Source organism: Ursus arctos, unplaced genomic scaffold (assembly GCF_023065955.2).
Source record: "Ursus arctos isolate Adak ecotype North America unplaced genomic scaffold, UrsArc2.0 scaffold_23, whole genome shotgun sequence".
Taxonomy (NCBI): domain Eukaryota; kingdom Metazoa; phylum Chordata; class Mammalia; order Carnivora; family Ursidae; genus Ursus; species Ursus arctos.
In genome coordinates this window covers 44,005,891-44,023,179 of record NW_026622908.1, presented here as the reverse complement: position 1 = coordinate 44,023,179, position 17,289 = coordinate 44,005,891, and the positions used below count along the sequence as shown (strand labels likewise).

At 43.7% G+C, this 17,289-nt stretch overlaps 1 protein-coding gene across 32 annotated transcripts in view; it reads right to left on the bottom strand.

Moving 5' to 3' along the window:
- The window catches only part of PPP6R3 (protein phosphatase 6 regulatory subunit 3), a 137,863-nt gene that overhangs the window by 25,702 nt on the left and 94,872 nt on the right, over positions 1 to 17,289 (bottom strand). For 17 of the 32 annotated variants that reach the window (XM_026483004.4, XM_026483005.4, XM_026483007.4 and 14 more), the window contains 6 exons: positions 16,797 to 16,949; positions 14,658 to 14,807; positions 13,549 to 13,613; positions 10,641 to 10,756; positions 8,685 to 8,770; positions 2,461 to 2,547 (listed from right to left, as the gene is read on the bottom strand). In XM_026483004.4, coding sequence (XP_026338789.1) covers positions 2,461 to 2,547; positions 8,685 to 8,770; positions 10,641 to 10,756; positions 13,549 to 13,613; positions 14,658 to 14,807; positions 16,797 to 16,949 — 657 coding nt within the window. The remainder of the gene's footprint in view (positions 1 to 2,460; positions 2,548 to 8,684; positions 8,771 to 10,640; positions 10,757 to 13,548; positions 13,614 to 14,657; positions 14,808 to 16,796; positions 16,950 to 17,289) is intronic. The other 15 variants (XM_026483010.4, XM_026483011.4, XM_026483012.4 and 12 more) reach the window with 1 other exon arrangement.

Here is a 17,289-nt window from a genome sequence, read left to right as displayed (position 1 = left end):
CTTACACTGTCTGTCTCCCTGTCTAGTCATTCATCTACCTAAGGAGATACACAGCCACTGACAGACCCAAGTAACTTCCATGCAGTAACTTATAGGAAAGAGAAAACCAACAAACTGTAGTCCTCATTAGTTCTAAGTCTGTTCCAGCTTCTAGGAAGATGCAAGCTAGCAAAGAACCTCAGGTTCCAAATACAAGTTTAATAATAAAGCTATCAGAGCTTCCAAAAGCCACGTTTGTGAAGACTGTCACTGTACTGTATTTAAACCTATAGAAACAGGACTCTGGAGATGGAAAATCCAAGTCTGGAAAGCACCATATGGCTGTGTAATTATTAAAAACTTAATTATTAGGAAAAAAACCCCAAACCCACACTTCCTAGAACTATCATCCTGGCCAAAGCCAGGGACCATTCAAGTCAGTGACAAGTGAGCCTACCGCTTCATTAAGCAAATCTCTTTGGAGGTGCCACTCGAGTAACGAGCAACGGAAAATCCTGGTGTGTCCCATCTCCTGTGACTGCCTGTGAACAAGCCTGCTTGGACGGGGGAGTGGGAGGTAGCCAATCAGGCCTCTAGAGCCCGTCTGCAGCAGTCAGCCCCAATTCTCCAGACCCAGCAAGAGGAAGACCCCCTCACCCTCCACACCTCTTTCAGACAGAATCAGAAGGAAGAAAGAGTCAAACACTAGAGGTGAGGAAACCAGAAGGGACAGAAGACACAACCAAACGGGTCGGGGGGGGGAGCATTCCCTGAGCCAAATAAGTCCCCACAGGTGACACAGTCAGGTAACCTTGTTAAAGGACCTGCCCTAAGTCTCTACACTCAAGACTTTACCAACAGGAGACCTAACTTCAAATGTGAATGAGAAACTGTAATGGATATATATAAACTAATATTCTAATTAAAATGGAGACTAGCATAAAATTCTTAAGTTAACTTAAACTTGTCTTCCCAAATTAAAAAAAAAAAAGTGGTTTAGAAACACATTTTTTTATTTGCAAAACGATCCACGCATGATCTATAGCTTTCCTAGAGACTTCTCCAGCAGAAAGGACTGATTTTTCCTACTTCGGAGGGTCCCATGAAGCGGATGGCTGTCACAGGATAGCAGGCTGCTGAGGGCTCCGCCAATGCAGCACTTCTGTGACAGGGACAGCCGCATGTGCACGTCAGCAGTCCAGGCAGTCCCCAAAAATGCCAGAAAAATGTCTCCCCACAACAGCCATGGAATCAGATTTCAAAAGAAGGGAACCTATTTTCCAGGGAACTAAATGTAACCACTCCTAGATTAAATCAGCTGCCCGAACTTCAAGGCTATTGGCTTATCTGCAAACAGGTGTTCGGGCATTCTTTTTCTTAAAGCTATCTGAACAGGTTCAGAATCCCCTCGGTAATTTACATTTTTAGACCTCTGAGCTTCACGTCAGGGGTGGAGCAGGGTGTGGCGCTGGAGTTCGAGCCAGGCCCAGAGGATTCTCTTAATGAATGTTAAACTGACTTATAATCAAACCTAAGCAGCTGCCTAGCTCAGCCTTCCCCAGAGTCCGACAGCTTACTTGGACGCCCAAAGACAGGGGCAGCAGAGTCAGCAGCAGCTTCACCCTGGCCCCAGTAAGAAATGAGCCTCGAAGACTGAGAAAAAAGAAGCCAAGCAAACATTCAGGGCCGGGTGGGAAGGGGACTACATCAGTCATACTGCCACACCAAAGTGACTGACATGCCAAGACCTGGTCCTGACCGAGGACGATTTCTCCACGTGAAGAGCCGGTAACGGCAATGAGGGGCTTCTATTGTTAGAAGCCCAAATCCCATACCCCGTCAAGACAGCGAAATCATCGGTCGCCTCCCCAAGAACCACCAATGAGTGATGGATACATCCGTACATGTATTTTTATATCCTGTTTTCTCCCCCACAAAGAGTTAAACAGTTGATAAACAGAGATGAATGTGGGGCAGGAGGGAAGGGTGACAATGAATTACTTCAACTAACACTTAATTTAAGAGTCACTACAAAAGACCTTGAAGATATTAGGAACATGTAAGCCATTTAGTTCAGAGATTTTTTTGAAAGTTACTTTTACTGACATTAAAAGTGTTATTCCCATCATTCTTACCCACAGGTCTCTACTACAGGAATCTTTAAGCGACACCACAACTACTGCACAGGTGTGCAGAATGAGCATGTCTGAGACACCTGCAAAACCAGTTCATTCAAATCTGAAAATTGACCCGACTCAACATTGTTGTTATCAGGTACAAAACATTTCCTGGAACTATAATCAATGCAAACCCTCCTCTCATATACCCAACACTTCCTATTTTAAACGCTTTTGCCTAACTAATTAAATAACCCCAAATCACATCCTAGTGCATAATCTGCCTCCGAAGCTGACTCAGAGATGGCAACTAGACTAAGCATTTAAAATAAAAACGAAAAGCAAAGCTTTAGGCATGACTCACTTGCTGCAAAGAAGAATCCTGTGAGAAACCCGTTTCTTTAAAGTCAATTTCATCATCACTGGATGAATGAATATGGCAGGTTGTAACCTATATGCATAAAAATGTAAAAAACTATTTAACAGAGAAAAGTTTTGGACATTTGTATCAGCATTTAAATGGAAAAATCACATTTAGTTTTTCTCTCAATGTGTAACAACAGCAAGAACAAAAGTAAGTAACAGTTAAGTAATCCACCCAAATAATTCAAAGGCCCACTTCACACAATCAGATGGTCAGGTTACCTGTCCTTTTGCTGCCCGTCTGAATTATTACTTGTCTCATTATTGATACCACCAGAAAACAGGTAAGAGGTTACTCCATTTAAGTGATTTTACCAATTATCTCCAATTATTAATATTTACAAAGGGAGGGTAGAAGGAGTGGCTCAGAGAGAATATAATTTGGTAAGTGCCCAGCTTGAAGGGTAAAACTGCAAACCCCAGGCGTTGCTAAGGAGCCACCAGGAAGGTCAGGTTTCAATACGGCATTTCACCGGAACATCTTGCAAGGCCTGTCCGCTCTAAGAAAAACACTGTCCATAAGCACCAAATGTGACTCTGCTCCTAAGAAGACCCCAAATCTTCTGCCCCTTAAAATGCAGCCCCTGCCCTTGAGACTACAACCAACTCACAGGACTTGAACAAGAACACAAACATGAACTGCTCACCAATTCGTGGTAAGTGATTTTTTTTATTAATTCATAAATGACACAGAGTATTGGCAAAATGTGTTAACATTAGAAACAAAGACATACAAGTGACTAAGCGGAGGACAATAACAGCCACTGCTATAGAGCAAATGACAAATAGGAACAGACTGTAAAATTCTAAAACAAGCAACTGTACTTCTGAGGGTAACTTACACTGTATTTCCTGAGTTATTCACCCTTTACTTTTCACAGCAGTGTAACTGGCAGAGAGCACTGTCATCAGGGGAAGACATGAGCGGCCGGCACCTGCCAACCCTAGTAGTGGTGCCTAATAGCCTGGAGCTGCAGAAATTGGCCTGGTTTGCTTTGTGATGTTCCAACATCGGTTCAAGAAACCCAGAGTAGAATCCAAATAGGTCTGCGTGTGGGATGGCTGATGAAATTCTGAATACATCACTGCCTGAATAAAATCAACTGCTTTTTCCTTTGACCATCTTTGGTAAAGATACTATGCCAAGTGACTAACTCAGTGTTTCCAATTAATCCCTTCTTCACCCTCCCTGAGGTAGAGAGAGAGCATTCACACTTCGATTCTGAAACTGGCCCGATGAAGTCAAAGGCAGAATTTGTGATCAATGAAGGGAGCCTGCTTGGGTCAATCATAGCTTTAGCGAGTTAGTGGGGAAAGCTGTGTGGATGGGGGGGGGGGGGGTTGGGGAACGTCCCAGGAGAGCCCGGCCAGAGTGCGGAAGGGAGGAGGCGGAATACTGCTTGGTCATGGCAGCTGGCATCTTCCAGGAGGAAGGTCAAGCCATTCTACTACAGTGGGTTTAGAGGAACCCCAGGCAACCTGGGGGGCAAGTCAGTGCAGGAATCATATTAATCAATATATGTTTTAGGAGGGCAACCCCACGGCAGGGAGAAGAATTACAAGACAACTCAAAGAGCAGGCTAGGTCTACTAAACGAGAGAACAACAACAAAAAAGACTTGGCTACTCCCAGCACGTCTGGTTGTCCAAGTTCAAACAGGATCCTCATTGACAGTTTTACTCTTTGCTACGAAATGAATCCGTTCATTAATGAAAAGGTGAGAAAAATAACTGGTTTTTGTTGAGCAACTACTATGTGCCAGACATTCTGACCTCTCTTTACATATTCTCCATAACTTGTATCCTTAAAGCAATTCTGAGAGGTATTTAAAATAATTTTTTCTCCAAAAACCAAGTTTTAGAAAGTTGTTAGTAACACAGTGCACACACACTTTTGCGTTTATGTACTGACGGATGTGGGGGTTCTGATTCTACCTACACTGTACCTGGTCTGACACCGTTACTAATAGAACAGGCTACAAAGATGACTGAATCCGCCACAGCCCTAGCAGGGAAGGGGACTTGCTAACTGGAACCCCACTTAGTCCATCACACAGACGAGCCATGAGAGTCCCCGACCGAACCTTCCAAACACACCCCTTCTGAGGCATCTTCATCTCAGCAGAAGCCACTTATTTTCTCCTCTTTCCTCAGCGAAAATCTTGGCCTTCTGGTTTCTTCTGTCCCACCTGCATCTATTCACTCCACTGTCAAAACATCACCTAAAAGCCCATAGCTTCTCATCACTCTTATTACCTCTCTCCAGTGCGAGCCACCACCATCTCTCGTCTGGATTAACAGTGTCCTTGGTAGTCAACCGGTCTCCCTGCTGCGATCTCCTGCCCCACTACAGTCTATTCTCAATCCATCAGCCAGAACGATCTTTTAAAATGTCCATCAAATTATGTCCCTTCTTCATTCTGTACCTGATGGCTTTTCATCTCACTAAGGTTACAACCCTAGGGGCCTGTGTGGATTAAAGGCGGGATGCGATGTGGCCTGCAGAGCCCCTTGGACTTCACATCCCATTCTCTCCCTCTGGACAACGTGCCAGCTTCTGCACCAGCTCTTCCCCACTCACTTCCCTCAAGCCTCTACACAAATGCAACCTTCTCAATGAGGTTTTCCTAGACTACCTAATCCTAAACTGCACTTCCACCCAAAACAAACCCCAGCTCCCTTCCCTGGAGTTTATCCATCCATTTGTTTATCCATTTCCACAGAGGCAGGGATTTTTACTAATCAAATTTACTACAATAGCTTCGGGGCAGAGCACACAGTAGCCACTCAAATATTTATTGAATTAATGAATACCAACACCTCACTGAATGAGAATAGTCCTAACTTTCAAAAAAGTAACAAGTATATAAGAACACTCTGACCAAGCCAGATGTGTTCTAAGTATACTCTTGATGCTTCAGTGAATAAAAGCTTTTGAGATGTTCCCTTCTTTCATAATAAAATTTCAGTTTTATTAACTGTTGTTACAGGAAAAGCAAGTGAGTGTTTTCTTCATCGTGGCTGGCTGGCTTACTGAGAAGATCATAAGCAGGACTAGAACATTAACCTAAGTGAAATGTGGAAGTCACAGACTCTTCCTCCTGGGTACGGTGGGGTCCTGCTGTGGAACCCTGGCACCTACGTGACCAGGGCTGGCTAGAAACACAAACTCTGGGAGGTTCCACCCCAACCTGCTGGATCTGTAGGCAATTCACGACTGCACATGTGATCGTTCTCTACAACCTCCCTGGACGAACTCATCAGTGATGAGAAAGAAGCACCAATACTTTAGAAAAAAACACATTCTCCCCCATGGAGAGGAAGGCAGAGAATGAAGCAAACTCAGCCTTCCAAAGTCAGTACCAACACATCGATGTTACCTAGATATAATGTCTAAATCTTCACCAATTTTTACCCACAGACCCAAAGAGAGGTCTCTGGATGTAAGTAATACACCAAATTTCATTCATAATAAAACTCTCAACATAAACACATAACAATCTACGAGTCTACTGGGTATATACTTCAGCGTGATGAGGTCAACGGATTAAAGTACTTCAAAAGACCTCGGAGAGAGGTAATTAAAATGCTGCCCCAGAAGTGGTAAGAGCCTGGGACTGGCACCGCTTTTCCTACATCAGTGAGCAGACCTCAGCCCACAGCCAGGAGCACAGGTAAGTGTTGGGTGCATTAATGAACGAATCCTTGTGGCTAGAACGTAAGAATAGGCCGGGACCACGTAACAAGGTATAACCCACGCATTTGGTGCTCAACTACAGGTTGACCCAAGTCCTAGAAATATACTGGAAAGGACTCTCAGAGAGGTATCTGGGCCATGATAGAACCAACTAATAAGGCAAGGCATCAAGATGGGGGATCTAATCTAATCTATTTGGGGAGGGGGCAGGAATTAAGCAATCTATTACCCAATTGCCAATTTTAGGAATGAATGTGTCTTAAACATTTTTACTTGGACTTCACGCTCATTACATGGGTGAACACCCTTTCTGTAGGACATTTTTGCAAGGGCAAGACCCACTGCATTTACCAAGCTGGGTTTATAATAACATTCACTGGAACATGGTACCCAACCCCCACTAGGATATAACCTGAAACATTCCGGGCACAAAAATGGAGAGCCTGAGGCTGCAGTGAAAGTCTCCCTCATGGCCTAGGATGCTTAATTAAGCATCCTCAAAAACGTGGAACCTACATATCCCTAAAAATACGAAACAAAGCAAAATTCCCTCCTGGAAGGCCTTAAAACTAAAGGGAGGTGGTATTTAAGTACGGGGCACGTGGGATTGAGGAACTGAACGGGTCTCGAGACATCAACCTGGAAGTCCCAACAGACAATAAAATTACAGAGCAGGGCTAACTCAACGTGGGATATGAGCAGTATCAACAGGGCCCTAGAAGTCTGATGACTTTTAGCAAATGAGAACTAAGCTGCCATTAGTGATAGCTGGGCCCAGGGTAATTTTCCCTTCAACACAGGTATAAAAGTCCAGATGTCAGCTGCGTCTGCTGCACATGAGTTGTGCACTGCATGTTCACAGTCTGTTATGTAGACAGACGTAACATTTACACAGTCACAGACCAGATTACTGATAGCATCATGCGAAGTAGCCAAGTGTTATCTGAATTGCAATGAGGTCTTTCTTTACACAAAACTGCTCACAAGAGAAATGAGTTTGAATTACCAAAGATACATTTTTGAAAACTCCTGGTAACAAGTTTAACTGGAAATTCTGATGTCTACCTCTGAAGTCAATCCTTTGAAGGACAATTTTTAAAGGAGTTTCCCCAAACAAAATCAGAATTAATATTCCTTTATAAATAAGAAAAAAGACAAAAACCCATTAAAGGAGATTACATTGCCTGCATCCTTAACAAAAAAATCAATATGGGGCTTCTAAATTAAATGGTTCAATTTAACAGTATGAGAGAACAATTTCACCCTACAATAAAACCCTGATTATCCACAATTTTAACCAATTTGATTGGGGAAAAAAAGCAATCCACCATGGATAATATATTCATCAAAAATTACTTAACTCTTCCTTGATGACTCAGGGCTGTCAAAGCGGATGCCAGTTTTTCTGCTGGGCTATGATGCACTGAGACACGAAGGGCCATCAGACATATTTTAATTAAATGGCCTCATGCAGCTCCCCTTACAGTCATCTCTTAACTTCATAATTCTTCCAACTCCTACTGATTCTATCATTACACCCATCCTTAACAAGCCATTACCCAACCAATCTGTGAAGAGTCTGGAAAAAGATAACCAAATGTGTTAGACAATCTACCAAGTAGGAGGCAATGGCCCTTTGGGGGTGGGACACAGGAAGACCTAGTGACCGCTCCGTAGCTGTCAGGGTCTTTGTTTCTAAACTCTGCTCCGAACTGATAAGGCTGCCAAACACCGGACTGCCTAACAAGCCAGGCACAGCGTGTATTAGAAATTCAGGGTGCAGCGGCTGAATTCCAATCACAGAATTAAATGCCTGACACATCGACTTCCACGTGGAGTTAAGGCCACCACCTCAATTATCAGCTGGCGTGTGCTTATGAAAGGAAATGCTTTTCCCTAGCTTTAAAAGCAAAAGCAATACTTACCTTAAAGCTTAATGCATTAAAAAAAAAAAACAAAGAATACATTCCAAAGTCCAATATAATTTTTAAAAATATTATCAATGCCATTATTCCCTGGCTAAAAGTACTAATCTGTTAAAGATGGGGTTTCAAAGTCACCTACAAAATCCCACCCCACGCCCCCACCCTGGGAACAATCTAAAATGAGGGCAAACTTAACTGAGTAATGTTAGAAAATATCCGAAGGAATCCTGGCTTATCTGAGGCATAAGGCGACAAACCCAACAGAGTAGAGATGCTTAGGGAACAGGGCACTGAGGGAAAGGGCGGGGGGAGCATAGAGATCAGTGGCCTCTCTGTACCCTCTGGTCATCCCAGGCAGGAATTAGGAGCTGACTAGACAAGTTATCAAGATTATGGTGAACACTGACCTCTCTTCCTGGTAAAGAAACATGAACTTATTCTTGGCCCCAAATTACCGAGACAAACGAAAGATCTTGCATCTCTGAATAAGCGGGCAAAGACTGAGAGCACTGGGGTCACAGAAATGTGACCTGGTAAAACCTACTAGATCTACCGTGTTCCTCTTGTTAGTTTCTCCCAAGGAGCTTGCACAGAATGCCTCCCATCGCTCCCTGACTGCGTCTGGAAGGTCTGCAGAGGGAGAAAGAGAAAAAGGCATTGTCACTCCAATGACATCCACACAGACACGTAAAACAAACAGGACATACAAGAGAGTGCCACCCACTTGGTCCATCAAAGGCACACATGTTCCATCAGCTGAGCACCTGTCTCTTGGAGAAACAGAGTTTATAAAGCCTTGCAGCCTGAGCCCCAGGAATTTCAGGAATCAAAACTACTCCCAAAATGGCCCATGCTTGATGCCAAGGGCGTTAAGTAGCTCTGTGAATTTAACAAGCTTTTAAAAATCTTTTGGTAAAAACTGAACCTGGAAAATGTGTTTCCAACAAACTTCCGAGGAATTAGCAGGTCTTTAAGGTGGGAGGAAAAGCCGTCTTTTTCCATGATCACTCAAGTTTAGGAAATGCTGCCAACGCACGCTCCTGCACACTCCTCAGATACCGTGGCTGGCATCTGGCCAGTGAATGCTCCATGGAACCCGGTTTGGCTGTTTCCTAAATGTCTGTGCCCATAGGCCGCCATGCACATACATATGCAATAGTGAATTCTACCTACTACAGAAGTTTTATCTATTTATTTTTAAATATTTTATTTATTTGACAGACAGAGAGACACCGAGAGAGTGTGCATAAGCGGGGGTAAGGGGCAGAGGGAGAAGCAGACTGGACTTGATCCCGAGACTCCGAGATCATGACCTGAGCTGAAGGCAGACACTTAACAGACTGAGCCACCCAGGCGCCCCTCTAAAGAAGTGTTTTTTTGTTTTGTTTTGTTTAAAAGATACACAAATACTTTTTCTGAGAAAAAGAAACTCTGGCTATAATCTTGGAGAGCTTACTAGAGCTGTCCTCTGATGACTGGTTTCAACATGCATCCGTGTGTGACCCTCCCACACCAGCTGGTGAGCAACTTCGGTAAGACAAAGGCTGATCTGAAGACCGTGATCACCATTTCTCCTTGATGGTCAAGGTGGTCACCTTGATGGTCACCAGGTGACCATTTCTCCTTGATAAGAACATCAACTGTGATGGTCTGGCGTGTACCTCTCTCAAGAAGCAAAATTAGAGGGGGGCAACCGCCAACTGCTCCCTCACTCGGAGCAACTCTTTCAGTGCGGGCTCCACAGGCAACAGCCTCTCGAACACATAGACTTACTTTAAAGACAAAGAGAAAGATAGACCTGGAAACAATGTCCAGTTTCAGCAAGTTGAGCGTGGATGAGTTTGGTACCACAGGGGTTAAAGATTTTCACATTTGGAGTAAGTCACAAGACTGGTCCAAACCCCAGAGTCCACAGAGTTACGTTAAGGGCTCTCAGTTTAGAGACAGACTCACAGCCTGGGCGCCAGTGTAAGAGGGGGGCATCCTTCCCAGGAGACTCGGGCTGATTACATTTAAATGCTGGTACAGAGAGCGTCCTTTAGGGTGCACTCTCCCTCATCTCAGCAAGAGAGAGATGGCAAATATGCAGATCGATGTTTTATTTTCCCAGCTAAAGGAACTCAATCCATAGACTACATAGGGGCTTTCAGAAGAAAATAAAAAGCAAGCGTGACCATAGCTCAAGTGACTCAACAGTCAGCCTGTGGGGACCCCGTGCACACCCGAGCAGCGCACTGAGCAGGCCCCTCGAGAGTGAGAGTGGGTAACTCGGCTGAGCCTGCCATTACTCACTAAAAGGACTGCAGACATAAGACATACAGCCAAGAACTACATTGTTCAAACACATTCTCAAGAACTTCATTCAAATCTCCAGATAATTTGCAAAGTATAAAGGAACTCCATAGACTGCTATTAAAAACGCTACGAATATTTCCACTTTACCCTTAAGTCCTTTCTCCAATCCAACAAAAATATAATTAAACTTTCATAAAGCACTTACCTTTAATAAGCTGCTGTACTAATGCACTGTTGGGGCCCTTATCAGTGCTGTGCACGATACAGTTAGCTATCCTTGTCAGGTGTCCCATGTAGCCGTGCCGCCTGCCTCCCTCGGCCCTGACAGGGGGAGAGGACAAACACTCAGACTCCCGATCGGATGCAGTGACGAAACAGCTTAGTAAATACAGTGGGCTGGAGCAATCATTCTAAAAACTGAGACCCTAAAGATGAGAATGGACAGAAAAGGAGGTGCCAGAGTCACCAGGTCAGGCAGGGCCCACCCCCGTTCAAGGATCACCTGGTGGCCACACTCGGCAAGGTTTATTCCATATACAAACCAATCATTAATCTTCAATTACAGACCACCTTAAAAAAAAAAAGCCCAAGCACTCACTGACGCCTAACATTTCTGTGACTTTCCTTTGTATCTTTTTATGAAACTATTTTTCAGACTTTAAAAAGACCGTAGGAACGTAAGGTGAGAATTTTGCTAAAAGATATAAAATCTTCATAATCCCAGTTCAATTAACAGACGTAATTGCCTACCAGTGGCACTTCTCAAGTTAAAAGGGTGGCCGCTTTTGAGGATTTGGCCAAGGTGAGGGGTAGTCAGCTGGTCTCTGGCCTGCCCTGCACTTGGAACACATGTACACCAATTACTCCCTGCCCCTTTTCCCCACTTAGGGTCTACCCTTCTTAACCAGGACCCACCTTTACTAAATCCACCCACCTATCTATCTATCTACCTACCTACCTTTTTATTTGGGGGTGGAGGGGCAGAGGGAGAGAGAGAGAGAGAATCTCAAACAGGTTTCAAACCTGATTTCACAACCCTGAGATCATGACCTGAGCTGAAACCAAGAATTGGACACTCAAGTGCCCCAAGTCCACCCATTTTTATTTTTCTAAAGATTTAGTTATTTTAAAGGGGGAAGAGGAGGGACAGAGGGAGAGGAAGAGTCCCAAGCAGACTCCGCACCAACTGTGGAGCCTGACAGAGGGCTCGATCCCACGACCCCAAGATCACAACCTGAGCTGAAACCAAGAGTCGGATGCTCAACGCACTGCGCCACCCAGGTGCCCCCCAAATCCACCAATTTAGATAAACTTTTCACACTGCTGTGACTTTTCTGCCTATTTATAGTGTCAGGACTGTAAATTCTATTTGCTCGAAGATAGGAGGGAACAAACTGAACAGATTTTTGTTTAAAGGGAGAATCTTCCAGGAGCCACTAAAAAAGCTGTACTACGCTTGAAGGCTTGCCTGAAAAACAGAGTATCTGCTAATAATCTTAGAATGTCTGGGGACAGCTAAGGGCCAGAGGCACAGAGCTGATCTCAACTGAGTTGCTAAGAGCCTCTTTTGGGGCTTCAGAGGGGAGGGGGTGGGGGAATGGGATAGACTGGTGATGGGTAGTAAGGAGGGCACGTATTGCATGGTGCACTGGGTGTTATACGCAACTAATGAATCATCGAACTTTACATCAGAAACCAGGGATGTACTGTATGGTGACTAACATAATATAATAAAAAAAACATTAAAAAAAAAAAAAAAAAGAGCCTCTTTTGGTTTCACAAGAAGATCCCAAGACCCCAGTGTTCCTTGCAGGCAACTTCTCAGTCAGATACCATGCTGTGCTCCCACAAGTGAAAACAAACGCCCACCTGCCGGTATTCTGCCCCAAGGAAACATTAGAAAAACTCTTTCAGGACCCCCCAAATTGGGGACTATTAATAGTCAACCTTCTGGAGAATGGAGCTGAGGGGAAATAGAGCGAACAGGACACCTCAGCAGTAGTGATGAGAAGGCAGAGAGTGAGGGAGGTCAGGGAGGGCACAAAGGGGCTAACCTGGGGTCACACACAAAACCAGATGTCGATCTGGCCACACAAAGCAGCCCCAAAGGAGTTCCATTTGGAAGAAAGTACCTGAGGTGTACCAAGATGAGCCCCCTGCCACACTCAATCTAAATGCATGTTTCCCACAGAGTCAAGTCAGAATCCTACCAGTGCTAGTAGGCACTTTTTAAAAACCAAATATTACAGAATAAAGCTGACACCTCCCTTTAGTTCCTAGCTCCTCCAGGGGCCACAAAAGAAGTCTGAACAGATACACAGAACAAGAAAACTCCTGGCACAGTTTCAATTATGAAGGCACATGAAATGACTTTTTAGGCCGATGAAATGCTCTGTGTGCCTGACCACAGTGCTTACAGAACTGCATGCATTCGTCAGGTTTCTAGAAAAGTACACCAAAAAAGGATGAGCTTTCACTTTATGAGAATTGTACCTCAATAAACCTGACTTAAAAAACAAACGCAAGAAGTGTGCCCTGAGAGTGTTTCCGACACACACCCTACGCCACCTGCCTCAGAATCTACGGGATGGCATAAAATGGGAGAGAAAAAAATCCATATGGCAAAGCTACTCACACGTGTCAATACATTAAACTTGCCAATCAGCTAACAGAAATTTTCTAAATGAAAAATACTAGGCCAACCCCCCACATCCTCCTCCCACGCATGAAGTGATTCTCTCTACAGTGAGTCCATGGGGTAAGCAGGACGAACCTAAGTTAAAGCATCAGCAGGGAGGACTTGACTTTATGACTCTTTTCTTTAGTCTCCACATTCCTGCCAGAAAAACAGCTATTCGAACAGGACCAGGAAGTTTCAAAGGCAGACAGCCCCTGGATTCCCCTCAAGAGAGGTAGAAATACAGGGCACTCTAAAAATAAATTGTGAGAAAAATATCTGCTATGATAAATAATCCAGAAGTCCCGAGAGAACCAGTTATAACTATAAAGTGGCCTACACCACGTAATTATCTCCATTGTTCTCTAAGGCAAGGCAGATCTTTTCTTCAAATTAAAAATCACATTGAATTTCTATGGGAAAACAATTTACTTACTGTTTCTTCTCATTCATTTCCCAGGCATCCAGTATCCGTTCTATTAGCTGACATTTTTGAAAAAGCTGAATAGAAAGGAATATTCCAGTTAACATGTATATAAATGTCAGAGTGTCAAAATTTTAAAGTGAAATAGAACTCTATTCAAATAGAACAGTGATAGGTGTTAGCCAGCGAGCTAAATCTAGCTGTGAATTACAGGCTCCATCACATGCAACGTGGTAACACATTTACTCGAGGCCGTCAGAACACTACAGGGACTCGAGACCAGATCCACGCCTTCAGCAGGGCAGCTACTGGGAAGCGGTATCTCAAGTACTTAACCTAAAGCAAAGCCAGGTTCTATTAGCCATGAAAACTGAGCTCAGAAATACAGAGGCTGACCACAATTTAGAAGGAATCAAGAAGATGAAGCCCTGGCAAAGCTCTCTCTCAGACTCCGCAGCGGCACTCGCTCCCGCACGCCCTGCCGCTAGCGCTCGGACTGAACACCAGCGCCACACGCGACGCTGGCGGGATGCGCGCAGCGCCGGCTGTCTCTCCCTTCTACTTGTTACTGCAGGTGGCTAGCCTCTCCCGTCCCCCAGGGTTGGCAGGAAGCCAGTGTGAGCCAGGAAATTTCATACGACCACAGAACTTCAGAGCAAGAAGAAATGTGAAGGCTGACTTAGTGAAATCACCTCGTATTTAACAAAAGGAAACACCCACAGAAGAGGTTCACTCAACACAGCACGGAGCCCACTTCTGCCACCCTTCTGTCCCATGTTTTGCCCACAAATTAAAACTGGCACACCAAACAACTGTTCAAATGCTTTCTGCGGTCTTTAAATTTTTATGGTTCTTTTCATCTCCAAAAGATTTCCAAATCTTCAACTCAATTGTTTTTAGCAAATAAGGAAGCCATTTCGACTTTTTTCTTTAAAGTTCATCTAATGGTTGTTTGCCCACGATATGATTTATACAATCACCGGCCAACAGCACGACAAACATGAGTTAAATACCTGGACTCTAAGATTTAACTCCCTGCCCTTAAACTCCAACTCATTTCACACTGATATGGGAAAATGCTATAACCAGGAGCGACAGAAAAGGGACCCTGGTTAGCTTACGTGTTTCAGTAACAAATTGTCACCAGTGGAGTCTTGATCAGTAATTGTGCTATTTTCTGTATTTTCAAAAGGACTTGCAAGGATCAGTGCAATACAAATTTCCACTTGTGTATGTAAAAAGTTATTCCACGTATATTTGAAGAACATGTCCTACAAAAAAGAAAAACAATGCTTTCTTTTATCAGTTACCTCAATATTTAAAGCCACTACTCCAACACATTGCCCGAACAGTGATTTAATAAAATAAAAATGTTATTTCTTAGTCCAAGAGGACTAATTAAAAGGAACACAAGTTTACTTTAAAGGGGGTCTGAAATGTCACTGCACAGCCTCAATAGCATATTTGCTCATTCGACATGCCAGCATTTGCATGGAATCTAGCAGAAAACAACAATGAACACAGGAGGACAATAGTTAGTTCCTCAAAGAGACAGTATTTCTCTATGTTTTCCAGGCAACTAATAACAGGTATTCAGTTTAGTTAACTTCCAACACTTTTCAAAGAAAAGAGTTTTGAGAGTTTTATTTTGGCTCAACAAACATTTACTGATGGCTTCTGTCCAGGGCATGGTATTAGCGCAGTACAGGAGACAGAGACAGACAGAAAGACAGTCTCCAATCTGAAGGTACGCACACCCGACTGTAAGAACTCAGTTATAACCACTCAGGCATCTGAAACTCATGAAACTATCAGTGAATGGAGCAAAAGAGGACAGGTCTGAGAAGCGGTGACACGTGGACCTCCTCAAAGGACACGGGTTTTCCAGATTGCTCGAAAAGTTGACAGTACCACAAAAAGAAAAGACAATTCCTAAAAGCACAAAATGCATCAAGAATATATTCAGGACGTTCTTTGAGTCTGCTTATCTAAACTCAAAAAAGAAATGATTAATGACCCACTTAGGAGTTTTGTCAAATTTGTTGTCACTCAAAAGTAGTTCTAAAGATTAACAATGGAATGAATTAACAACAGTTGCATACTTACTATCAGTAAGATTAGAGGCTAATAATCGATGACTTCAGGGCAGGAGTAGAAAGTTATATGCCTCGAGTTTTATACAGCAGTCAGAAGGTAGGGCAAAAACTATGTCCCCAGAGGGCAACGGTTAATTTCATCAGAGAGACTGTGGTCCTTTAACGTTTCACCTTGCTCTAAGATGTTCCTGCTCTCTATCCCTATACTGCCATCATTTAACCCAAAGCTGAAATCTAACTAAAAGTATCAAATATACCAGTGGCATAATGGTGTGGTTGATAAAGCAAGCACTGGTTTGAAACTGAATGTGAATTCAAATCTTGGCTCAGCCACAGAATAAGTCCCCTCTCTGGGCACAATCCGCAAAACAGATCCTCTCTCTCACACAGGCATCTATACCCAGCATCACATGAGAAATGTACATAAAGTGCCCATTACCATGCCTTTCATGTAGTGTGCAAACAGCCCAAACTCCCCCAAATGTACGCTTTGACCAGATGTCTTATGACACCTGCTAAGTGTTAGCTCTCATGCCTTCTGTGCTGTAGGATGGCAGGACAGACAAAGCAAGCATGGGTACCCAAGCTGGGCCTGTGGATTCTAAGCACAAACCTTGGAACGGGAAACTTAGGGGTCAGGGAAAACCAGATAATTCCCGAGCTGTCCGTTTTTGCCTCTACCAACAAGCAGACTAATAGCTGTGTGTAACAAGGAAGAACCTGGACTCAAATCAAAAGACCACATACAAATACATTATACAGATCTATGCCAGTGCAAAGATGATAAACACCTGTCCCTTTGCTAATTAGGACACGAAAACGATGCTGTAACCAGCACTCATTTATTGCCAACACAATCCCCAGGGGAAGACGACTACACTCGATCATTTGTGCCACACTGAGCTTCTTGAGGGAGAAGTCTAGGTCCTTATCATCTGAAATGTTCTACTGTACTTCTTTACACCCAGCAATAACAAATACTGAAAACTTAAAAGCACGAGAAATTGACAATAAACTGAAGACGAGAACTGCATAAAAGACCATTTACGCTCAGAACAAGGAGAGTCACTAGATGTACTGTAAATTTGTGAGGTTTTAACTTGAGTTGTATATCCATAAAACATCATGGGCAAATTAAGTTATCTTTGGGGGGGGAAATCTTACCAAAATGACCCCAATGCTATTCAGCTCCATGAGGTCCTCATTGATACTGCTGGTGTTTGTCTGAAGGAGGCTGGATATCAACCTGATCACATTTAATCGGGTATTGCCCACCGGAGGGTCCAGCACACCCCATGTAGTCTTCATCACACTTTTCTGAGGAAGAAAAAGCTTTCCAATTAAATCCAGTTCAGTAAACAAACATAAGGGGGGAGGGGTGTGTACTAATATGTAACACTAGGTAAACTAACCCTGTAAATCATGTGGCCCGAGTTCCACATCTGAAGGAAAATCCAAAGCTGCTTTTGAGATCTTCAAGATATGATGAAATAACCAAGAAGGGGGGAATCAAGTAATTCCCCTGCACTAGAAATTCCATAGGAGATCAGGTACCCCCTCCTTCAACATTCCAAACTGCCATAGGAAGAAAGCAGAAAGCTGCAGAAGTTCGGAGGGGGGCGGGGGGGAGTGCAATATTCCAAACCCGACCAGAAAT